This window comes from Tamandua tetradactyla, chromosome 2, assembly GCF_023851605.1.
Source record: "Tamandua tetradactyla isolate mTamTet1 chromosome 2, mTamTet1.pri, whole genome shotgun sequence".
In the NCBI taxonomy this organism is placed as follows: domain Eukaryota; kingdom Metazoa; phylum Chordata; class Mammalia; order Pilosa; family Myrmecophagidae; genus Tamandua; species Tamandua tetradactyla.
The window spans coordinates 59,243,893-59,270,161 of record NC_135328.1 but is presented as its reverse complement, the minus strand read 5'-3'; the positions used below and the strand labels follow the sequence as shown (position 1 = coordinate 59,270,161).

At 37.0% G+C, this 26,269-nt stretch overlaps 1 protein-coding gene across 6 annotated transcripts in view; it reads right to left on the bottom strand.

Annotated features, from left to right (window-relative positions):
- The window catches only part of GNE (glucosamine (UDP-N-acetyl)-2-epimerase/N-acetylmannosamine kinase), a 76,540-nt gene that overhangs the window by 24,077 nt on the left and 26,194 nt on the right, over nucleotides 1-26,269 (bottom strand). For 5 of the 6 annotated variants that reach the window (XM_077147717.1, XM_077147718.1, XM_077147719.1 and 2 more), the window contains 4 exons: nucleotides 24,184-24,389; nucleotides 11,093-11,544; nucleotides 6,871-7,023; nucleotides 4,596-4,808 (listed from right to left, as the gene is read on the bottom strand). In XM_077147717.1, coding sequence (XP_077003832.1) covers nucleotides 4,596-4,808; nucleotides 6,871-7,023; nucleotides 11,093-11,544; nucleotides 24,184-24,389 — 1,024 coding nt within the window. Of the gene's footprint in view, nucleotides 1-4,595; nucleotides 4,809-6,870; nucleotides 7,024-11,092; nucleotides 11,545-24,183; nucleotides 24,390-25,516; nucleotides 26,258-26,269 lie in introns of those variants that run through there. The other variant, XM_077147722.1, reaches the window with a different exon arrangement.

Sequence of the window (26,269 nt, the reverse complement as noted above, 5' to 3'; positions counted from 1 at the left end):
TAGGAGTTATTGATGGTTCTTTTTTCCTTTGTCCCCCACATCCAGGTACCAGTATGTCCTATAACACTCCCCAAACCCATCTAACTTTTCTCCATTTCTAATATCACTTAACTTAACTGCTATCATCTCTCATCTGAATAGCTGAAATGGCCCCTTAACTTATCTCCCCACTTACACTCTTGCCCCCAAACATTCCACTCTGCACAGCAGCCAGAGTGATCTTATCAGATCATTCCATACTCTCCCTAAAGTGGCTTCCCATCATACTAAGGAAAAACTTAAAACTTAGAAAAAAACTTTAGGAAACACTGTCTATCCTGGCTTACTAAAGGCCTGCCTTCTTCTCTATCATCAACATATATCATTCTTCCTCTTGCCCATTAGTTCCCATCTTAGGGCCTTCACACTTGCTATTACCTCCAGTTCTCCCTGATCCTCACATATAGCTGACTCCTTGTCATTCAGATCTCAGCTTAAGTGTCACCTCCTCAAAGAAGCTTTCTCTGACTACCCAGTCCAGTGTAGTTACACATTCCCTGCTATCACATTACCCTGTGTTACAATCTGCAGAGACACAGGATCAGAAAAAGATCCTGATATTTTTATAATTTTTTTCTGTTTGTCTATTATCTATTTACCCTCCCACTGGAATATAAGTTACATGAGAGCTCAGTCCCTGTCAGCCTAGTTTACTGCAAATTCCAGTTCCTAGCACATAGTAGATGCTTACTAAATGTGTTCTTAATGAATGAAGTTGACAAGTTTTCCATCTAATGGCTTCTGATTTTTTCTGTGAAGTGGGAAGCAAAATAATATGCTGGGAATGAGAGAGGAAGAAGGTTTAAAGTTAATAGGAAAATCAGGGTGGGAATTATGAAAAAAAGGAGCAAACAGAGCAGGAACTAATCCCCTTGGTTCTAATCCAATTTTTTCCTATTAACCACATACTTTTTCCCATTAACTACAAATATATACTTGCATATAGATAAGACTTGCATACAGATAAAATTAGAACTTGGACTAATGTTAATAACAGTATCTAGCTCAATTAGCAAACGCTTTAATAATCCTACTTATACTTTAGGTATTAAAGGGACACCTTACTTAGAACAGCCATGCTCTAAAATACTGACTGAAGGAAGTCTCTCTTAGATCCAGAAAATAAAAGATTAGCATTTGTATTAGTTTGTTAAGCTGCTGGAATGCAATATACCAGAAATGGAATAGCTTTTAAAAAGGGAATTTAATAAGTTACAATTTTACACTTCTTAGGAAGTGAAAGTGTCCAAATTAAGGCACCAACAAGAGGTTACCTTCACTCAAGGAAGGCTGATGGCTTTTCTGAACACCTCTGTCAGCTGGGAAGGCACATGGCTGGCATGTACTGGTCCCTTGCTTCTGGGTTCTGTTGCTTTCAGCCTCTGTTGCTATGGGCTGGCTTTCATCTCTTGGCTTCCCTTGGCTCTCTCCAGGTTCTGGCTTGCTAAACATCTCATGGGAAGGCACATGGCGATGTCTGCTAGGCTCCAAGAATCTCCACACATCCGTGTCTCTGTCAGCCCTGAAGCAACTGTTCTTCAAGCATCTGCATCTGTGTCAGCTCTGAGGCGTCTTTGAAATGTTTCCCCTTTTAAAGGACTCCAGCAACTAATTAAGACCACCTTGAATGGGCAAAGTCACATCTCCATCTAATCAAAAGGTCACACCCACAATTGGGTGTGCCACATCTTTGTGGAAACAATCTAACCAAAAAGTTTCTGCCCTACAGTATTGAATCAAGATTAAGAGAAATGGCTGCCTCCATGTATTAGTCAGGGGTCTCCAGAGAAACAGAACCAACAGGAGATACTATAAATATGGGACTTATAAAAGTGCTTCACACAAACGTGGGGAAGGAAGAGACCAAAATCTACAGGGCAGGTTGCAACTGGCAGCTCCCATGAAGGTCCTCAACAAACTCCCCAGGAGAGGCTGGCTGGCTGGCTGAAGCAGAAAGAGCAATTCTCTCTTCTGGATTCTCCTTAAAGCCTCTGGGTGATTAGATTAAGTGTCACTCATTGCAGGAGACACTTCCCTTAGCCAACTGCAGATGTAATCAACTATGGATGCAACTAATGTGTAATGTATTCATGATTTGTCCTCATAGCAACAGATAAGCCAGTGCTTGCTTGACCAGACAACTAGGCACCATCACCTGGCCAAGCTGACACACAAACCTGACCACCACAGACCACTCCTTGTCAATCTGGCAACTATACACATCACCTTAACCCACACTTAATCTCTAAATAGAAAAACAATAACAGACATTTTTTTTTTTTTGCCTAACAATACTCAACTGTCCTGCAAATAGCTGGAAGCACACTAAATCTATCAGAATAAGGTAGAAGTCCTTGGGTAATATTCACTCAAACTTGATATCCTATAGCTTAAATACTATAACATGAACAATACAGTTTATATCGTATGATAAAGAGGATAAAATAGAGACAAAAACAAAGGTATTTGCTTTATGTATAAATACACAGAAACTCATTACAAAGCAAAAAAGAAATATTCTTTCTGTAACTGGTCATGTGGTCATAGTTCTTTTTTTAGAACTATGAACCCTCAGCAAGCACTTCAGCTAGCCATTATTCTTTGCCTGATGGGGTGACCCAAACCTTCATTCTTGAAGTTTCTGAGCCATTGGTTGTCCTGCCTGGATTGGGTTATTGCAGTTTTCCATTGATTTTAATCACAGGGCATGGTAGTACTAAGAGACTCCCTAGGAGATCGCCTATATTCCAGAAAACTCTTCTTTACCCCATTGTATAGTTGCAGTCCTATTTTCCCTTGATAGTCAGGATCAATCACCCCACCCAGTAAAGTAATCCCCTTCTTTGCCTGTTGATCCAGGGGCATGAGTAGCCCAAAGTGACCAGGTAGCAGCCTTAGATTCCAGTTCAATGGAATCACTGTTGTGTCTCCTGGTAGAAACACTCCTCCTTCTGGAACTAAAACCTGTAGATCAGCAGAGCTCAAGGTTGCACAGACAGGAAGCAAAAATTTTCCTAGTAGATCACTACGGGTGACAGTAAGTAGTGCCACTCCCATTTCCACCCCTTGATTCCTAGACCCATGAAGCCTGACTATGGGAGAAACAGCATCATAGATTGGATGCTGATTAAGAGTATACACAGCCTCCTGGAGATACTGCTCCAGCCTTGCAAGGTATTGTCACCTAGTTGACACCATAATTGGGTCTTCAAAAGGCCATTTCACCATTCTATCAATCCAGCTGCTTCAGCATGATGGGCAACATGATAAGACCAGAGAATTCCATGAGCATGTGCCCATTCCCACACTTCACTTGCTGTGAAGTGGGTTCCTTGATCAGAAGCAATGCTGTGTGGAATAGCATGATGGTGGATAAGACATTCTATAAATCCATGGACTGCAGTTTTGGCAGAAGCACTGCACGAAGGGAGGGCAAACCCATATCTAGAGTATGTGTCTATTTCAGTTAGAACAAATCACTGCCCCTTCCATGATGGAAGTAGTCTAGTGTAATCAACCTCCCACCATGTAACAGGCTGATCACCTCGGGGAATGGTGCCACAGTGGGGGCTGAATGAGGATCTCTGCTGCTGACAGATTCGGCATTCAGCAGTGGCTGTAGCGAGATCGGCCTTGGTGAGTGGAAACCCGTGTTGCTGAGCCCATGCATAACCTCCACCCCTAACATCGGTCCCACTTTGTACATGAGCCCATTGGGGCAATGGCAGGAGTTGCTGGAAAAAGAGGCTGCCTGGCATCCACAAAATGGGTCATCTTATCCATTTGATTATTAAAAACTTCCTCTGCTGAAGTCACCCTCTGGTGAGCATTCACATGGGACACAAATGTCTTCACGTTTTATGTCCATTCAGAAAGGTCTGTCTATATTAGCTCTCTCCCTGACACCCTACTCTCCAGTTATCCAATCATGTTTCTTCCATGACCCTGATAACTCCAGTTAGACCACCAGCTATAGTTATTGTGTATGAATGTACCTCCTACAATTTCACCTTCCAAGCTAAATAAAAAGCCAGGCACACTGCTTTAAGTTCTACCCACTGGGAGGATGCCCTTTCAACACTCTCCTTTTACAGGGATGTAGCAGTCACATCTCCATGGAGATAATCTAATCAAAAGTTTCTGCCCAGCAGTGTTGAATCAGGATTAAAATAGCTGCTCCCACAAGATTAGATGAGAAATAAAACATGGCTTTTCTGGGGCATGTAATAGCTTCAAACCAGCACAGCATTCATATGCTACTGACACATTCAACCACCTTCTCTTTTAAACACAGTCATCATAAACCACAATTGAGAAGCTCTTAGTTCTAAATGATATTACAAAGACAATAATTAAGTGTAAGTAGAGTTTTAAAAGGTTTGGTAAAATCACTTATGCTATTTATAGACTATTTATAGACTTTAGGCTACAATGAGTGATTAACCTCATTCACTCACTTGTTCATAAATATGTACCCAGCACGGATATATGCATGCCTTATAACTTGTACATATGTATAAAGCCTCATCAGTTGAAATATAAGCAAAGGTAAATACCTGTTTCTCTCCCAATCTGACGTGTTCCCAAATTGATTACAGGTGTACCAAAAGCTCCAACCTCTCGCACCCCACAGCTGCTGTTCCCAATCATGCAACCAGCATGAGCAACCAATTGTATAAACTGGTCAAATGGGACATGTTTAACTGCCCGAAAATTGGGATGATGCTCAATGCCCTTCTTCCGCATCACTCGAACCATTTCTTTGCTCCCTGTGAAAATGGAAAGAACCAACTGTTAGTAGTTTATGAGATAAAGAAACCATTTTCACTGTTTTGTCTTTTTAACTTTACTAAACCCCACTTAAAGAAATCTCCCTATTAAAATAAAAACTCACACTGGTTATAAGGGAAACAATAATTTTGATTACTGATCTGTTCATGAATGATGAATATCGCAAATGTATAGCCAGCTCTCTGCTTCAATTCAAACAACAGGAGCTGGTACTTTTCAAAAGAACTCAGCAAAATAAATTCCTTTCATTAGTACCCCAGTAAAAACCTTTACTTTTTAAAACAATGAAGAGGTTAGAGACAGGCCAGCAGTTTCTATCTCTTAAGCTAAGAGTTCTTACAAGAGAAGCTGATCAGAGAGCCTATCTCAGCTATGCTAAAACATCTGCACTAACAGTAGCTCACTTGGATAGCACTCCCACTTACATAGACCAAACCCCAAGAAAATACAGATAGATTCTGAGATTGTATGCGATATTTTATCTTATTTACAATGATTTAAAACACTTTTTAAAGAAGTATGAAGGGAAGGCAATATTTAATACCTCTCTGCTTGCCTCTCTTCCTACCCTTTCCTAGCTATCCCCACCACCAAGGGAGGAAATGTTGCTAATCAAGTTAATTCCAAGACATGACAATGACTGCACCACGTTCACCAGTGGGTATGAGCTACACCAGTTAACAGAAGTTGCACATGCATGTGTTCTCTCTCTTTTTAACTTTCTCAATGAGGCAGTAAATGGACTCAGGGTCTGGCTCCTTAGGGCAGGGCTTGCCACTTTTCTCTATATCCAATGTTGCCAAAGCATCACCTATAGTCATTGCAGCATGTCCAAGATTCAAATTTAAATTCAGGTGAAGGCTCCTCATTGGCCTTAATCTTATACCACACGCCATCAGCCCTACATTGGAGAACTGAGCACTAAGCCAGATAATGATAAAGTAATGCTTTGATTATTTCACTATTGTTCCCCATGTATATCTCATCAAAAACTCCATAGGGAAGAGGAGCAAACTACATGCATGATACAGATTTTCCTGGGACCTTTGCTTTAAAAATTTTCATATGTGAAAAATGTCTCTAATTCTAAAGTATATATAATCAGGAAAGTGTATTACAAACAGAATATCATTGGCAATGAATATTGAACATGAAAGACAATTACATTACAAATATTTATACAAAAATTTAAAGGATTAGAAAAGAATAAATGTCAAAGTTTTTTAAAGAAATGTCAAAGTTTACATTACCTGAATGAAATCTGGGTTAGGAGTTCTTAGATTTTTTTTTTTTTCAGTTAACACCCTACTCTGTTTCCCCTATCAGAAAATATTATGCAAGGGATTATTCCAAAGTGGGATTCTTTCAGAGTAACATGGTGACCTGGCACTGCAGGGAAGGGGTCCTGCCTCCTTCACAGAAAAAAATGTAACATCTTAGCAACAAGTGGGGTCAGCAAACCATAATCAATATTTGAAAGTTCCCCTTTGTCAGATTCTGTTTTAACATTTCTCACTGCCAACAGTTCTCACTAGTACGGCAGAACTGTCCACCAGCAGGTGATCAACCAGGTCAGGTTTGTGGATAAACTGGCTGCAGATTCCAGATCTATACTGCCTAAGGCACAGATAACAAAAATAAGAATGAGAACAAGATATAACCATAATACCTATTTTTCTGCAGCCAGTGGGATCTCTGCTTTCCTAGAGTTATTCCTTCACTTTAGTTTCTAAGGTTTATGTCTCTTGGTTATAGCTTTTTCTTGGGGCAAAGGGGAGGGAAAAGACTAAGCAAGTGACTAATGTGGAAACTGGAAAGACCTTTTTTTATTTTACATTTATTTCTTTGCTATTAAGTTTCTGTTAGACTTGATAAAACTCTTCAACCTACAGCATAATTGGTGATACTTTGAAAAGTGGAATGCATTTCAAATAGAATGGGCTTCAATCATAGGCAAAATAGGAAGAGAAATCAAAAGATGAGGTAATAGAAACATAACTTTGAGATAGGCAGCATAATTTCATTTTCAAGTTTAATTACCTGCATCAATATTTGGAAACAGAACTAGGGTCCGCTTGTTAAATGAGATAAGTGCATCCAATGTTAATTCAAACATTTTTATAGAATGCTTAATGTCAGTGGTCACAGGGTGCTGGAGTGCAACAATGTAATCTTTAGATTTTACATCATCACCTGTTTAAAGAAAGTCAAACCATATTGCTTCATTAGTTTAGACTCTTAAAAGAGAAAGAAACAAAGTCTAAAAGACCCCAAAGTCTGTGCTTTTAAAAATTCTAAAGTGAAACAGTTTGTCACATTCTAAGCATCCCAATAAAAATCAAATGCTGAGAATTTCTAGTAACAAGCCTGAGGATTTAGAGCACTTAAGATTTTACAAAGGTACATGCTACTACAAACATAAAATATAACTTCAAATAACAGGCACTAGAGACTTACTATGTTTCAAAGTCCATTGTATTCCAAAGCATTAAACAGTATATGAATCTTCTCAATTTCTCACTAATGTTTCTAATGAATATTAACAAGCAATAGTAATGAACAATAATATGTTTGTAAATGAAGGCATTCAGAATGTGAATGAGCATTAAACACATTTCATATAATGCAAAGCTGCTTCCCCATACCATCATTCACCAGTTTCAACAAATGATAAGTGTTTCTAGCTTTGTTCAAAGGACTAGAAAAACTCATATCACCACCAGAATGAACCCAAAGGACAGTTCCTCAGCAAAAATTTAAGTGTACTCTGTCAGCGTATAACCAAAGAAGCTGGGGGTCCAGGCCTGGTGACCGGTTCCTTAGCCCTCTCAATCAGGGTGCTCCCCACCTGCAGGCAGGAGGCTACACCCTATATGCTACCATCAGCCCTTCCAGAGCCCACCTGCCCCACCCCACCTCACCCTGCCCTGCCAAGCACAGCCATACCCTGCACATCTGAGAATGCTCTGCTCAGGAATGGGACGGCAGGGCTACATCTAGCTTCCCTGGTCAGCAGAGACTCAAGAGACCTCTGGGGTCCTGTTTTCTGGTCATGTGATCCTAGGGGTGCACATGGGCCCTTTGGGTGTCTGAACAGAAGGGCATGAGAGGGGGGCCACCACCCTGCAGTCCTGCTCTGCTGGTGTAGCAGGCAGCTGCCCACTCCCACTCCACCCTGCACTGCGGGCTCCTGAATCAGCAGAATAAGCATTTTATAAATTGTATTTTAAATACATGTTTTAAACTTGTCAAAAAAAATTTTTTAATGTAAAAGGTTTGGATGGACAGTGTTATGCCAAACAACACAAGACATTTACATCAGGGCCTAAATTATACCATAAAACTGAAAATGAACTCCAATTTTTTACTTTTAATGAAAGCATATCTTTCCCTGTGATACTAATTTTCATGATCAGTTTTATCATTAACTATATAGTTTAACATTAATTTCCAAATGCAATCAAAAGCAGTTATTTTTCATAGTTTAGAGGTAACAGAATTTTTACTAAGTTGCAACAGTACTTTTTGATTTAAAAGAATACATGGCTCCAAAATTTTAATTTTAAAAAATCATTGGTCCCATATTAGCTTCTAAACTTGGGAAAGACATAATTATTAAACTTTTGTACAACCAGGAAAAAGACCTGATAGATAGTAAAGGAATCTATCAGAAATTTGATAAAATATGAGAGGGTCAAAGATCAAAAGGAAAACTATTCTCTCTGTTCACAAGTAATTCTAGAAAGAGATCAACATAAAATCAGGCAATTTACTAAATACAGATCAGGGTTTAGAAAGAAACTATTTCAAAGAGAATTAAAAACTAAGGCAGATGGGGAGTAGCAATAAAAAAGTATTTTCATTGTGAACTACTAGATATAAACGTTGTAATCTGAAGTTCTGCTATAACGCATGGTTCTATAGTGTGAATTAACTCATGTGAGACTGGTAAAGAGAGGAATGACGTCAGCCTTTAACACAATAGCTGAGTTATTCACACGAATCCTCAAGGCTAAATGCAGAGAACCCTAATGTAAATGTATACAAGCTGTGGAGAAATATAGTACCCATCACAGAATTCCTTCACATTCTTTCTCTTGATTTGGTTTGCCCATGTGCTCTGTCTTGAAACCATTTATAGTGTAAGCCCCTTTGATCTTTGTGCATGGGATGTGGGGGCAATTTTTCTTTGAGAGTGAAAATGTTAATAGAGCTTCTGCAACTCCATATAGAGGATCATTCTATATAAGAGTTGTAAGGATTTATTGCTAAAGGGTAAATGGAAGGTAACAAGAAGTAAAACCCCAGCAGTCAACCCTCTGAGAACTTTTCACTTCTCATTTATCTTCTACTTTAAGTGTGGTTAAGAAACGTTTATAGTGGATAGAAAATAACCAATATAATGCAGAACATAGCAGGATTGCACTTTTTAACTTAAAATTCTATATGGAGCCATTTAAGCAGTTTCTTTATGAAAGGAAAAATGGCAAAATAGTAAAAACTAGATGTTTTTCCATCTGTGAAAAAGAAAATGGACAACAGTCCAAAGCCATCCATCCTAGTTAATAATATGTTTTGTGCTAAACCTGCATCTGCTTCTCAACCAGTAACTTCCAGTGTTATTTCTGCTCTTATCTCCAAAACTCAGCAGCCTCAATCCCTCTATCCAACCCTTTCCATTAAGGTACCATCATTGTTTTGTTTTTTATAATCTATTATTCACTAGGGTATTTCTCTCATTACTAGGAATTTAACATGCCTTTTAAACTTGGTTAAATTTTTATTAGAATTATTATTAAAGATCTGATTACAAAGTTGCATGCTTTGAATAGCCTACCCAACCCTATTTTTCTGTAAGGAGAATGATAATACCCTAAGTTGCAGGTGAAGAAACAGGTGCAGACTGTGTATAAACATATTACCGCCAGGGGAAGATGGCTCTGACTCATTGTGCCGTATTTTCCTTTTCACTGGTTGAAAAAAATGTCCAGGTTTTGCTGTTTTGTCATCCACTTTTCATAAAGAAACTGCTTAAATGGTTTCAAATGGGATCTCTAGTCCAAAGTACAATCTTTCTGCATTCTGCTTTATAATACTTTCTACTCACTAAACATTTTTCAGAAATACAAGATTTTTCTGAATACATATATAGCTAGCAGTATAATCAGAACAGAATGCAAGAGTGTTTACATAGATGCATGCAAAAAAGGAGTGGCTAAAGAGACAGAAGTGTGTTCCACCAGCCTAGGTTCCCTGATAATTATAAATATGTCCAAAGATAAGACATATATAGAATGGAGTAACATAGTAGGAAAGCCCAATCCCTTTCTTATTCCAGTGTGATCTGGATTAAAGATATATACAATCAACAAATCAATTTTCTATTCACTAATTTCATTATTCAATCAACTTACCTTTTAGAAAAGGGGAGACTAAACTAAAATCCTGGTTTTTCCCCTAGCTAATACTTTCACTATAAATTAATCAATGACATTCTGATTTATGAATGTTTTCTTTGTCTCTGATTAGCAAAAAGTAATTTCCAGGATGCTAGATCAGTCAATCTTGAAGATTTCAGGCCTTAAGGTTATTTAGATACAGAGAAAACAAACTCTAAATGAACTATGACTTTTGGTTTTTAATGATCATCATCATTCTTTACATTAGTACGTACTTACAGCATACTAATTGCTTTCACATTCCTTATCTCATCTGAGTATACCAACAATCTCGTAAGATAGGAATTAAAATTAACAGTTTTTCATTGTAGTAAAAAAAAAAATACAGAAAACAAAAATAAAAACACCCATAATCTCATCAACCAGAAATAAATATAAATATAATGACTTGGTATACATAGTTCCTAATCTTTCCATTAGGCTATAGTTTTATAAAAATTACATATTATACATATCATTTTGTAATTTGCTTTTTTTTCCCCTTTTGATTGTATTAGGATTTGTCCTTGCCACTAAATATTCATCCACATCAACTATATTTAATGGATTAAAAGCATTCCATTGTATAAATATAGCACAGATTTGTAAAGAATCAAATCATTAAGCCTATACCAGAAAAGCCTACACCCAGAAATAAACCCAGAGAACAGGTCAAATCATATCTTAGGGCAAGACTATGAACTACACACCTTAATCTTCCAATTGCTGGTGGAATATTTTATCCACAACAATTTACAAAATGACTGAAATATACCCAATATTTTTAGACAAAACCCCCTTAGACTGACAGGTCTAATACATACCTAACCACATCCGAATGATGCTCATATAGTCCTTGTTCTTGGCCGAGAGAAGTTTGTCATAGGAAGGGCAACCTGCCAGAAGGATACGATCGTGGTCTTCACACATGGATATCAGGTGCTGCTCTGCATTTCGGGTGCAGCACACATGATAATGAGCCAGTTTTGTTATGGCATGTCTGATAGAGTCATCAATGGTCCCACTGACCTCCCCACCTTCAATGTGAAGGATTCGAATGTTCATCAAGGCAGCAGATGTAGCCAGAGCCAGGGCATCGAATCTGTCTCCATGAACAATCATGATATCAGGCTTCAGGCGATTAAGGACATCTGGTAGCTTCACCAGGGCCAGGCCTACTGACTCCACCATGGCCGCCTCATCTTCCCCCCTAACGATCGTGTGTAACCTGGTGTTAATGTCAAAGTCATCTTGTTCAATCATGCGATATGTGTTTCTAAAGCATGAGAGAAATACAGGTGTGAGAGCATGTTCTTATATGCAGGACCATAACATCATATGGGAAAAGCAATCTAACACCAATCCTGAAGGGAGAAACACTGTTTTTAATTTACTTGTTAAAATAAATAAATGCAATGAAGTATAACTTACATACAAAAATAAAGAGCACGGATCATAAATCTACAGCTTGATTAATTTTTCTGCATGAACATACCTGTACCCTCTACCTAGATGAAAATATTCAATACCTCCAACTCCTAGGAAGGCTCACACATGTGCTCCCTGCCAGTTGATAGATGGAGGAAAAAAAAATCGAGGGAGTTTTTTTATTAGGAAGAACAATATCAAACTTTACACTAGTCATGACTTTTTTCTTTCTTTTTTTTTATTTACCAAATTTTAAAAAGCTATATGCTACTTTAATAATAGAAAAGAAGGTTACTTTAAAAAACAAAGCTTTTAATTTTTTTTTTTTTACAAAAACAAAACCTGGGAACCAGGATGCCTAATGTATAACTATGCTATAGTAAACCTCTGAATGATGGAAATTATCTCCTGAATTACCGGTATGGTACCATTAATGCAGCATAATTTTGTTTGGAGTGAAAATATAGGTTTGGGAGCACTAAAGTGGCCATGAAATACAGTTTTAAGTCCGCTTTATGCTTTAATAACAATAGAAACTCTTAAAATTTCAGAGTTTCCTGTTATAAGTAAATTTTAAAAGATATGGCTTTTTTTCTTAATATATAATACAAGTTTATCATTTAACATTGGAGAATACAAAAACTTATAAAGAGGAAAATAACTTTCATCCATAAACCTACTACTCAGTAATAAGTGATGATTTTATTTATTTCCTTCTAGTCATTTTATGTATCTTATTTTAACAAGATTGAGGATACTTTATGCATACAACTTGGTAACCTGCTTCATTCAGTTAACACTATAATATCAGATCATTAAATATTAATTACATACATCATTTTATATCACAAGGATGTTCTAGTAGACAATTTATAGATCCCTTCAGATTTTTCTACATGTTGCTTGTAAATCAAGACAATCTTTATGCCTTTATTTCTATGTTTTATTTTATTGGCACTGGCTGTTACTTCCAATATAAGTTGATGACAAGTGGTAAAAGCAGAAATCTTTACCTTGTTCCCAATCTTAGGGGAAGTGCATAAATTTTTATCAGCTGTAAGTTTTTCTCAGATGGGCTTATCAGATAAGGAATTCCCCTTCTAGTTCAAATTTGCTAAGACTTTATATTGCGACCAGTTGTTTAATTTTGTTAAATGCTTTGAGATGATAATATGGGTTTGTCCCTTTATTCTGTTAATGTGTGAATTATACTGTTTTTAATTGTTAAATCAATCTTGAATTTCCAATATGAACACTCTTAGTCATTATGAATTGTTTTTTATATTGCTGGATGTGATTTGCTGATACTGTGTTAGAAATTCTTGTCTATATTCATGAAGAATACCGATCTCAATTTCATTTTCTTGTAATATCTGTCAGGTTTTCATATTAGGGTTATGGCAGTCTTATAAAATGAGTTGGGAAAGTTCCCTGCTCATCTATTTTCCTAAAAAAGTTTGTATAGCTTTGGTGTTATTTCTTCCTTAAATGTTTGATAGAATTTATAAATGAGGCCATTTTGTGGGAAACTATTTTGGTGGGAAGTGTTCAATAAAGAAATAAATTCCTTTAATAGATATAGGGCTACTGAAATTTTCTATGTCTTTTTGTGCCAGTTTTGGAAAGCAGTGTTTTTCAAGGAACTGGTTCATTTCATCCAAATTCATTGTCCCATTTATTGACTGAATATTTCCTTTTTATCTTTTTAATGTCTGTAAGATCAGTAGTGATATCCTCTCTATTTTTGCTATATTGGTAATTTGTGTTTTTTCCATTTCCTTCTTCATCAGTTTTGCTAGGAGCTTATCAATTTTATTAATATTTTCAAAAAACCAACTTTTTTTCTTTGATTTCTAGTCTTTATTGTTTCCTTCCTTCTACTCTGGCTCAATATTTTTCATTTTCTTCTTTAATAAAACAGAAATGCAGATTATTGACTTTAAACTTTTCCTATATTTTAATATAAGCACTTTCACAAATTTTGAAATATTGTGATATTTACTATTCAGTTCAAAATATTTCTGAATTTCTCTTATTAAGAAATCATGGCCCATAGTCTTTTTTTTTTGAGAATTAAAATTTTATTTCTTTGTAAAATACTTATCAAGAGTAATTTTATTAGTGCTTGCCTTCTCATCATATAACTTGCGATATGGAGCTACTTTCTTTTATGTGGCAAACTATCATATTCCTAAATTTGAATGAGCGTTCAAAATTTTACCCTTTGCACTTTCAATGTCTTCATATTAAAATGTCTTTAATATGAAGCTTCTTGCCAAAACCACTTCCTCTGCAACATCTTCATCCTTTTCATCACCACAACCACTTTCCTCATTTATGCCTATAAGTAATTTTCAGTATGTTCCTCTGGTTGCGTATCTAAAGTCTCTTGAACAGCAGCAATGCCAGCATTCCCACAGTCAGCTATATCTTCTATAACTCCATTTCCATTCTATTTGAATCCTGCAAAATTTTTGTATAGTACTGTCCTGCACTACTGTGCAAAACAAGGACTGCCGGTAATTCTTGGAATCTGGGGGTAAACTTCACCAACACAACTTCACCAGATAATTTAATATTAATTAATTCATGCTAACTTCTGAAATGAAACCAGCCTCTACTGACAATAAAATGTTCTTTTTCAGTCTCCTTGTAATACAGCAACTTTCAATATAGCAAATAACTTCAACGCTTTGTTTGGCCGAAATGCTAGTCAAACTGATTGGGACTTGTTTTTTACTACAGTCTTCAACCCAAAGTTGAAGTAAACACTCCATTTCAACCATGAGAAGCAATTTATGCTAGAAGATGTTAAAGCTACTTTACCTTGTTTTTTCATATTCATTAGATTTTTTCAATATGGTTCGTACTGGAACTTCAAGCAAGCCTAGGTCTCTTCCTATCTTGGCTTTGATGTCACCATTTTCAAATCTAAACACAATTTCACTTCCAGCGTTATCGCTTTGCATTTCTTCACTGTCCCATCATCTTTATTGATTCCTCTTTCTATTATCCATTTTTGTAAAATGTCTCATGGGTTTATCACTGGGAGACAAGGAGGCTATGAGACTACATACTTTCTTGTTTATACATGAACTGGGTAACAGATGCTCAGTGACCAAAGCAGACTTTGAAGGAAGTATTGTGATTTGTCATCGATCATGATGCACATCTGTTATTTGCATAATGATTTATGAACAAAAGATCTAGCAGCAAAGTGTGTACTTTATGCAACTGTTCATAGCACTGTGGTAACTGAAATTTTGACTGTGTTTTTGGCAGACTGGTATTATTTAACTTTAGTTATGTATGTTCAAGCATATTGGAACCATGCAAAGCACACAGACAACCTTATTAAATAAATCTTCAAATTCTTGGTCAGATAAATCTGACAAACGATGTTTTCTAAAAAAAGCACCTTTCAACTTTATTCCTACCCAGCACATTTCAAGTAATTATCTTCAAGATTCACATAGCTTTTTCCATCATCTCCAAGAATAAAATTTCTTAGCCTTTCAATTCCATTGCGGCAAAGTGTCTTGCAGAAAAGGTTTCTTTGAAGTAAGAGTCCACGTATTTTCATACTAGAATTTCAAACTCCTCTGAGGTCATATACCTATGGTCAATATTACTGAGAACTTCTCCATTATCTCCATATCAGGGAGCAATCACCCTTGAACAACGTGGAAGCAGCCCATGGTCTTTCAAGACTAGTATTTAATTTCCAAATGTCTGGGCTTTTTGTTATTTCTCATTTCATGCTGCTGTGATCAGAGAATAAATACTGTAATATTTCAGACTTCTGAAATTTGTAAGGCTTAATTTATAGCCCAGGCTCTATTTTGATACATATGCATTTGAAAAGAAGGTCTATTTTACACATCTATTTGACAGTTCTGGAGCATTTAATGGCTGCTGCTAAAATTTCCACTACAGAGGCAAAAAAAAAAAAAAAAAAGATTCTCGTGCTGTCTGTTCTAGTTTGCTAGCTGCCGGAATGCAATATACCAGAAACGAATGGCTTTTAAAAAGGGGAATTTAATAAGTTGCTAGTGTACAGTTCTAAGGCTGAGAAAATGTCCCAGTTAAACAAGTCTATAGAAACGTACAATCACAGGCATCCAGGGAAAGATTCCTTGATTCAAGAAGGCTGGTGAAGTTAGGGTTTCTCTCTCAAGTGAGAAGGCACACAGGGAACATGGTCAGGGTTTCTCTCTTGGCTGGAAGGGCACATGGCGAACACGACGTCATCTGCTAGCTTTCTCTCCTGGTTTCCTGTTTCATGAAGCTTTCCGGGAGGCGTTTTCCTTCTTTATCTTCAAAGGTCACTGACTGGTGAACTCTGCTTCATGGTGTACAGCATTCTCTGCTCTCTCTGAATCTCTCTCATTCTCCAAAATGTTCCCTCTTTTATAGGACTCCAGAAACTAATCAAGACCCACGCAAATGGGTGGAGACACATTTCCCCCAATTCAGCTTAACAACCATTCTTGATTGGGTTACATCTCCAGGGAGATGATCTAATTACACTTTCAAACATACAGTATTGAATAGGGATTATTTTTGCCTTTACAAAATGGGATTTAGATTAAAACATGGCTTTTCTAGGGGACATACATCCTTTCAAACCAGCACACTGTCTGTCTGCATGTGACAGCCAAGACTGAATGGAGGAATACTATGAAGTACAAAAACATGGAAAGGGGAAGATAATCTTTGCAACTCAGAAAGAGCCCTGTAAAAAGTAAAGAGCTTTTTTATTCCACAAAAAGAATCTTAAAATTTGAATTTACATAAAAAAAGAGATGTATTTTTCCATAACTGGATACAGTGATCTATAAATGCCAGTTAGAGAAAGGTGACTGATGATTTTGTCCTGGGACTTCTATATTCTTGGGGATTTTCTAGTTATTTATTGTAACAATTACTGAGAGAGAGGTTTTAAACTCTCCAACTGCAATTACAAGTTTGTCTATTTCCCTCTTTAATCGTGTCATATGTTGCTTCATGTATTTTTAAACTGTTATTAAATACATGCATATTTAGGATTGGAATGCCAACTTTACATCATTCAAATGACTGCAAGAGTGGTAACCCCTCATTGTCTCTAGCAATATTCATTGAATTAAAGTCTACATTGTCATATAAATTATAGCCCCACCAGTTCTCTTACACTTACTGTTTCATGGTATGTTTTTTTTCATTCGTTTATTTTAAATTTATCTGTGTCTTTAAATTTAAAGTGTCTCTGGCGGATAGTATATAGTTAGATTTTGCTTTTTCACCCAGGCTGACAATCACTGCCTTTAATTGGAGCAATTAGCTTATTTATACTTAATGTAATTATTGATCCAGCTGGGTTTAGGCCTACCATTTGGTCATTTGTTCCTCATTTGTCACATCTGCATTTCTGCAGATTATGGTTGTTCCTCTGTTCCTCCTTTCCTGCCTTCTTTAAGGGTAGCAGAATATTTTTCAGTAGTCCATTTAAATTCCTCAACTGAATTTTTATCTGTATATCTTTGTATTATTTTTTATGTTTTTTCTAGGGAAAGAAATACTTATTGGTTTACCTTAAATACCATAAGACTTAATGTATAATAAAAACCTTATAATAATATACTTCCATTTTCACTTCCCATCCTTTGTGCTCCTTTTGTCATATATTTTATGGCTTTTTTTTTTTTTCGGGTGGGGGGGACAGGTTCATGGTCAGGGAATTGAACCCAGGTCTCCTGTACTGAAGGCGAGCATTTACCACTGAACCACCCATGCACCCTGTATTTTAAATCCACTTACATTATAAACTCCACAATGTCATGTTATGACTTTTACATAACAGTTTTATTTTTTTTAATTAAGAGAATAAAAAGGTAATCTTTTATATTTATCCATATGCATATATATAGTATATAACTGCTGGTGATAATTTACTTAGCTTTTATCTGAAAATATCTTTATTTCATCTTCACTTTTAAAGGATATTGTATTAGGGTTCTCTAGGGAAACGAGAAACAGGAGCTATCTGTAAATATTATGAGATTATGATAAGAATTGTCTCATGCAATTGTGGGGATGGACAAGTTCAAATTCCTTAGGGCAGGCTGCAAGCTGGGACCTCCAGTGATGGTTTTCAATGAACTCCCCAGGAGAGGCTGGCTGGCTGAAGTAGAAGTGGAAATTCTCTCTTCTGAATGCTGAAACCATCATTTCTTTTAAAACCTTTAATTGATTGGATGAAACTTCTCTCATTGTTGAAGGCAACCTGCTCTGTAGATTATACAGAGCCAAAATATGCAATGAACTCACTAATGATGTAAGTCCACAAAATGTTCTCATAGTAACAATCAGGCAAGGCTTTATGGCTTAGTGACTCTGACAATACACAGTTCATGATAGTCAACTCAGGGTTCAAGGTAAAATGGTGGCCATGGATAAGCATTCAGTCTCTACTAAGGCCCAGTAGCAGGCCAAAAGCTGTTTCTCAAAAGGAAAGTAGTTATCTGAAGAGGATGGCAAGGCTTTGCTCCAAAATCGTAAGTATATGTGTTGTGATTCTACAATGGGGGCCTGCCAGAGGCTCCAGACAGCATCTCTATTTGTCATTGATACTTCTAGTACCACTGGATCTGCTAGATCATTTGGCCCAAGAGGCAAAGAAGCTTGCACAGCAACCTGGATGTGTTGCAGAACCTCCTCTTGTTCTGGTTCCCACTCAACACTAGCAGCTTCTCGGGTCACTCTGTAAATGGATCAGAGTAGCAGACTCAAATGAGAAATATGTTAGTCTCTAAAATTCAAAGAGGCCAATTAGGTGGTGTGTCTTTTTTTTGGTTGCAGGAGGGGCCAAATGCAACAAACTTATTCTTCACTTTACAAGGGTCATCTCAACATTCCCCACACCACTGCACATCTAAAAATTTCACTGAAGTGGAAGTTACCTATATTTTTATTGGATTTATCTCCCATCCTCTGACATGGAAATGCCTTATCAATAAGTCTAGAGTAGTTGCTACTTCTTGCTCAGTAGGTCCAATCAACATGATATCATCAATATAAAGTGATGTCTCATGGGAGGGAGAGATGATCAAGGTCCCTGTGGACTACATTATGAAATAGGGCTGGTGAGTTGATATACCCCTGAGGTAGGACATTGAGGGTGTATTGCTAGACATAACAGCTGAAGGCAAACTGTTTCTCGTAGTCTATACTAACAGCAACGGAGCAAAAAGCATTTGCTAGATGAAAAGCTGCATACCAGGTACTGGGGATGGGTTGATTTGCTCAAGCAATGATACCACAACTGGGATAGCAGATGCAATTGGAGCTACCACCTGGTGAGGCTTACAATAAGCCACTGTAATCCTCCAAGATCCATCTGTTTTCTGCACAAGCCAAATAGGAAAGTTGAACGGGGATGCCACCACCCCTACATCCTTCAAATGCTAATTTCTGCAATCCCTCTATGCATCCAGTATTGCTTTTTTATTCACTATCTTGCAAGGTAGGGACAGTTCTAGTGGCTTCCACTTGGCCTTTCCTACCATAGTAGCCCTCAGTTCCCTACATGTTCAGGGGACCAATATGGAGGTTCTACCAGTTGCTGAGTATGTCTATTCCAATTATGCATTTCAGAACTGGAGGAATAACCATAGAATGGGTCCAGGACCCATTGGACCCACTGTGAAACAGACCAGAACCAAAATTCAATTCATCACCTGACCTCCTTAAGCCCCTACTCTGACTGGTGGACCACAGTGACATTTTTGGTCTCCTGGGATTAATGCCACTTCTGGGCCAACGTCTAATAACCCCCCAAATCTCCCCAATCATTTCCTTTTCCCCAATGCACAGATATTTGTTCACTTGACCTAGAACTCTTCTGCTTACACAGATCACATAAGAATTTAGTAGACTGCCTATCTATTTTACTTCAAGGTACACCATGATCTATTAGCCAACACCATAGGTCTCTGAGAGTCAGACTTTTTTGACAGCCACTTTGAATGTGCTTGTCTATTATGGTTGCCATGCCCACCCTGTCTTTGGCAACTAAGTGCTGCCATCTTGCTTCTGCCAACCAGGGATCTGAGGATTCCCATTGTGTTCAAGGATCCCAGTTCGGTGACAGCAGTTCACAAAATAATATCTGACCTTCAGAGAAGAGTGAACCATAGCGCTCTTTAGGGATAATGGAGTTACTCTTACAAATTTATTCCTCACAGTCCAAATGAAAGGTGTGTCTTCTGGAAATTCCTGGGGTAGGTAAGCAGATCTCACATGATGAAGCCATTCTAATCTCTCTAAGCCTTTGGGTCCTCTCATCTACATTAGGAAAGTTCTGGCATTTTGGCCTCACGTTATGTAGACCACCTTTTGATCCATGTTTCAGCCAACCACCTGAATAAACTGTTAAAGCCCTTTCTAACTCCTCGAGCTACAATATGGAGTCCAGAATCTCTGCTTAGTGGGCTCATAGCAATAAATTCAATCTTACCCCAGTTTATATTCCTTCCTCCATTATCCCATATACCATTAATATATCCATTTCCACACATATTTCCCTGATTTCTGTCTATACAAGTTGGGAAAATAATGCAGTTATTTTGGAGCACAGAGCCCCTTCTCATGGGTCGCACTTTGTACCTTACCTTTTTGGGCCTATTTAGACTTTAGTCTACTTATAGGTCTGAGAAGAATTAGAAATGTTTTACAAGCCAACACTACAGGGCATTTCGTTGCAGTTTCATCCAGTAAAACAAAATGAAGTTCCTCAAACAGAGTGCAGACTGTGTGCTTATGGGAGGTACTTACAGGCTTATCAGGCACAGCAGGGTTAATCTTTACAGGTGGAGGCTGGGTGGCTAGTTCCTCAGGGCTGAACAGAGGCTGGAGGCTGGTTTCTCAGGGCAGACCATTACAGGTTTATATGGCAAAAACTCAGTGAAACCCAGGGTTTCAATGTTCTCACCTGCATCATTATCAACCCATATGTCCCCATTCCAATTTTCAGGATCCCTTTCCTTTCCAATCAATGCCCTTGCTTTAACAGAAGACATCCTACAAGGTTAGGAATTTAGTTTATGTTGTAATTCAACTACTCATACAACGAGACTCTGGGTATGGTTTTCAAAAATCTCAAGTCTGCAGCTACAAAAAATAAGATTTTCTTTCAGGACACACACCCAGAAACTTTCATGTCTTTCATGTGGCATTTAATTAGTGAATTTGAAGCCTTGAGCTCATCCTTTCTTTTATCACTATATCCAGAGCACTTAGGAACAACCAGCCAACATCATAATACCTTTTAATCCCACAAAACTCTGTTGAGAGTGTCAAAAACACTTTCACCCAGAGCCATGCCACTTATAAGCATTTGAGTATCTGTATTCAGTGGTGATATTTTGGTATATCTCTATGGCCAACTCATGCCACGGACTATCATTGCCATCTTGACACTTGTCAATATAGTCATTAGTGCCTTTGAATCTAATCAAATTAGAGACCCAATTCTAAAAACCCCAGAACCAATTAAAAAATTTCATCCTTAATATTCTGCCCCTAACGAACCACTCCACTCTAGTATCAGAGCTGTGTTAGCATTCTCTAGGGAAACAGAACCAAAAGGAGATATCTGTAAATATTATGAGATTTGTATAAGAATTGCCTCACATGACCATGGGGACGGGCAAATCCAAATTCTGTAGAACAGGCCACAAACTGAGAACTCCAATGAAGATTTTTGATGAATTCCCCAGGAGAAGCTGGCTGGCTGAAGTAGAGGTGGAAATTCTTCACTTCTAACTGCTATTATCATAACTTCTTTAAAGTCTTCAACTGTACAGATGAAATTTCTTTGATTGTTGAAGGCAATCTCCTCATTTGACCGTAAATTGTAATCAGTCAAAGATGCAATCAACTTACTAATGATTTAAGTCCACAAAATGTTCTCATAGTAACAATCAAGCCAGTGCTTGCTTGACCAAATTAGGTACCATAACCTGGCCAAGTTGAAACATGAAATTAACCATCACAGATATTATCACTGGGGAAAAAATTCTGGATTGACAATTATTGTTGTTGGTTTTTTTTCTATGAGCCCTTTAGAAACATTCCATTATCTTCTGACCTCTGTTACTTCAGATGAGGCAACAGTTACCATTTACATCATGCTTTCTACAGGAACTGTCATTTTTCTCTTGCTATTTTCAAGATTTTTCTTGGTTTTCAGCAGTTTGACCATGCTGTGCCTAGAAAGTGGCTTACTTTGTATTTCTCCTTTTGTAGGGTTTGTTGTCCTTCCTGGATATATATACAATGTTTGTTGAATGAATAAATGAACAAATCGATTTCTCAGTAGTTGTTACTTATTTAATTTCCTCTTTTACTCAATTCTTATGAATTTGAAATGCTGATTTAAAAAAAAATTCCAAATAGCTGAAGTAAACTATATATGTTTTGTTTGTCTTAAGGTCTTAAAATAGGTAATATATACACAGTTTAAAATTCAAAAGGTACAAAGGTTATTTATGGTGAAAAGTCTACCCCTCACTTCTATCTCCTAGTCATTCAGTTCCCTCCCTAGAGGTAATTTCTTATGTTAGAATGCATTTTAAACATAAATTTAGGTACTAGTCAAGTTTCCAATTTAACAATCTTACCATACAAATACTATCTTTCCACCCTTAATAAGATAAGAACCTTACTTTCTACCCTTAATAAGATAGGAATCTTACTTAAAATTTCCCTGAGAGCCTTTCTCCCACTAGTCTTCCTACCAAGTCTTTCTCGTAGAAGTAAAAGAACCCACTCAGATTTTAATCACAGGCTAAATCGAAAATTTTTCTTCTACCTTGTCCTCTCATTCAAGTTGATTTTTTCAGTTGGCCAGAATTCATTTCACATTTAAAAGAAAAACTACGGATCTTTGTACTATCTTTAAGTTTCTTCTCTACTATTTAAATATTTTCTAAAAGCAAATTGCAACATTATTTTTGGAGGCAGGTTTTTATTTGTTGTTGTTGCTGTTGCTGTTTTGTTTTTAAGAAATAGTCTGAAAAACACTATTTTGCTTTAACACAAGCTTCCTTTATATACAACAGTGTATTTTTTTACCATCTTTTTTAAAAAATATTTTTATTGAGACATCTTCACACACATACATTCCATATATAGTGTACAATCAATGGCTCACAATATCATTACGTATCATCACAATATCATCACATATTCATCACCAGGATAATTTTTTTGAACATTTGCATCACTCCAGAAAAAGAAATAAAAAGAGAAAACTCATACATACCATACCCCTGACCCCTCCTTCTCATCAACCCACAGTATTTCCATCCACCCAATTTATTTTACCCTTTGTCCCCTCTATTATTTATTTATTTATCCTTATTTTTTACTCATCTGTCCATACCCTGGATAAAAGGAGCATCAGACACAAGTCTTTCACAATCACACAGTAACACTGTAAAAGTTTTATCTTTATACAATTGTCTTCAAGAATCAAGGCTGCCGGAACTCTGCTCAACAGTTTCAGGTACTTCCCTCCAGCCACTCCAATACATCATAAACTAAAAAGGGATATCTATATAATGCATAAGAATAACCTCCAGGATAACCTCTAGACGCTGTTTGAAATCTCTCAGCCACTGAAACTTTATTTGGTCTCATTTCTCTCTCACCCCTTTTTGTCAAGAAGGATTTCTCAGTCCCTTAATGACCAGTCCTGGCTCATCCTAGGATTTCTGTTTGACCATCTTAGGAGACTGTATTAACTTTTTCATGCCACAAGGGTGCACTAAATGCCACTTCATATTCTTTTAGTTTAAGTACATAGAACAAAATTCAATGTCCAGTTCTGATTTATACATTCTGTTCCCTCAAAATTTGATTGCCCAACCTTCATTTCTCAAATATAGATTGTGATTAACAACAAACATAACAATGCCATAATAAATATCAGTGGTAATAGCATGTAACATTCTACTTTACCTTGTAGATCAATTAGATTTTTAAAATCTTGTTCTATATCCATACACTGCTGATTTAAATACCAGTTTTAAAGTAGAATTGCCATTAAAGAACTCATAAAAGAGATCACATCGAATGAGTCACATTATTATAGACAATAAATATTTATAAATGGCATTTCTCCCTAATATAACTAACAATAATAACTATTATAACTATCATTATTATAATTAGCATTATATTATAATTAGCATCTACTAAACACCATCACTGTGATGGGCACTTTATATTACTATCACCATTCATCATCATAAGCAATGTTATAGGCTTTTACCTCATTTTATAGGTTAGAAAACCATCTCAGAAATACAAGTGACTTCCCCACGGTCTCATAAATATTTAATGATAATGGGGATTTAAACTAGGCCCATATGGCTCAAAAATCCAAACTCTCTCCAATACACCTTTCAATAAAGATTATCTTAAGGAAATACATTCATCTTACCCATAGTCGTCTATCAAGTGAGAGCCAAGTACCACCACGTCAAGTTCAAAGAACTCAGGTTCCATTTTAATGCCAAACATGATTGGGGCAAGTTTGGAATAATCAGCACGGTTGCAAGTAGCAACACAAACCCGAAGCTTTCGCTTATTCCCATTCTTCTCCATGACTTGCTTTATTCGTTTTGAGAGGTTTTCAAAATAGAGTTCCTAAGGTTACAAAAACAGAAATTACTATTTAGAATCAGAATGATAGGTCCTTGATACAAACACAGAATTTTGCAGTTCTAAGTCCTTAACAACTATTTAATATAGTGATTCTTAACCTTTTATCTACCCTAACCAATGAAGGACAACACTCCGGTGTGACCACTCCAATTGGCCTAGCCAGAGTATGAAATCTCAGCAGACTAATTACAACTCCACACTTTTCTCTCACACCCAAGAAAGAACAGTGGAATACAACCAAGAAAGAGAGACACAAATAAACTCTAATTTATAAAAGCAAGCAGACACCAGCGCTTTATCACTAATCTAAAATTACTTGCCATACTCACAAGTGATGCCAATAAAACATACTTACAAAACTTTAATTTTGTCAACTCCCTCACTTTACTGAAAGGGAAAACAGGTCTTGAGAAAGGAATGACATTCCCAAGATTCAAGATCACATCTCATAAGGGATGAGATCTATTCATTCTCATACCATACAGCCCCTATATCCAAAGCACTATGAATCATGCTGGGGAACAGAAAGAAGAGTAAGATAAAATCCTACCTCAAGGTTACATTAGCACCTAACACACCAGTGTCTACCAAACTGAAAACTCTAAATGCCAGCTATATGCCTCATACATTAAATACTTTAAAGTCAGTGTCCAAAGTGGAACTCATTTTCTTTCCCAAACCTGTTCCTCCTGCTTCATTTCTAGTTACATACTTTCATTCATCCAGTGCTTTGACATCATTGTCTTTACTGTTCTACATCCCATACTTCCTAAGCCTTATCAATTCTACCTCTTGAGTATCTTTCAAATCTATCCCCTTTTCTTCATCCCCACCAGGACTTCTCTAGTTCAAACCCTCACCGTGGGTCTGAACTGTTACACAACCGTTGAAATGGTTTGCTTATCTCTAGTCTTGCACCCTGCCTCTCACAAACTTTCATAGCACTCTATCAAAAGTTCATAAATCTGATTATATCACACAAAGCAGGATAAACCACCTAGGAAATAAAATCCAAACTGCTGATCTGGACCTATCCCTCTTTCCAATTGCTTCTCCCATACCTACAGTTTCCTTTACTCTGTGCCAAAGCATCAGTCATACCAAATTACCTGCACTTCAAATACTGGATCTCCATACTTCTTTGCCTTTACAGATGCAAGTATCTCCACATAAAACTTTTTTTCCCTCTTGCCTGAACTCTTCGTCCATCAAAACTCAGTCCAAGTGTCATCTCTACTGGAAAGCCTTCACATAAACCTCAATTCCTCCTTATTCTGCCTTGCTTAGTTGCTTCCCTTCTCTTAGCACTATATACTATCACTCAACTTCTCTTCCCAACCCCTCCCCCTATGCTATACCCTTCACTGAAAAAGTAGACATCAGGGGCAAGGAATAAGAGATATATTTTATGGAGCATCTTAAACTTCTCTACATCAATGTAAAATTTTTCCTCATGAACTCTGATCTCAATACTTAAGTTTCAGGAAAAATAGCAGTATTTCATATTTGTAAACAGGAATCTAAAGAAGCTTGAATTACAATGCCAATAAACAGGGAGCTGTCGTTTAGATCAGGATACACAGTGAAGCCCACTAGAAGTACTTTAGACTAGAAGTCTGTGGCCATGTCAATTGTGACATTACTAGACCTCCTCTGAACTTGCAACCTCCAGTAAAAGCTAATTCCACTCAATGGAAAGTACTTATAGGATAATAAGCATTCTGCCAAGAGCGTTGCATTTTTAAGGCCTAAGCACTACCCAATCATTAAAGAGTCAAAAATATTCTTCCCAAAATGGCTGTCTTGAGGTTCTTGCACCTAATTCTTCTACTCACTATTAAATTTAAGTTGAAGACACTGTG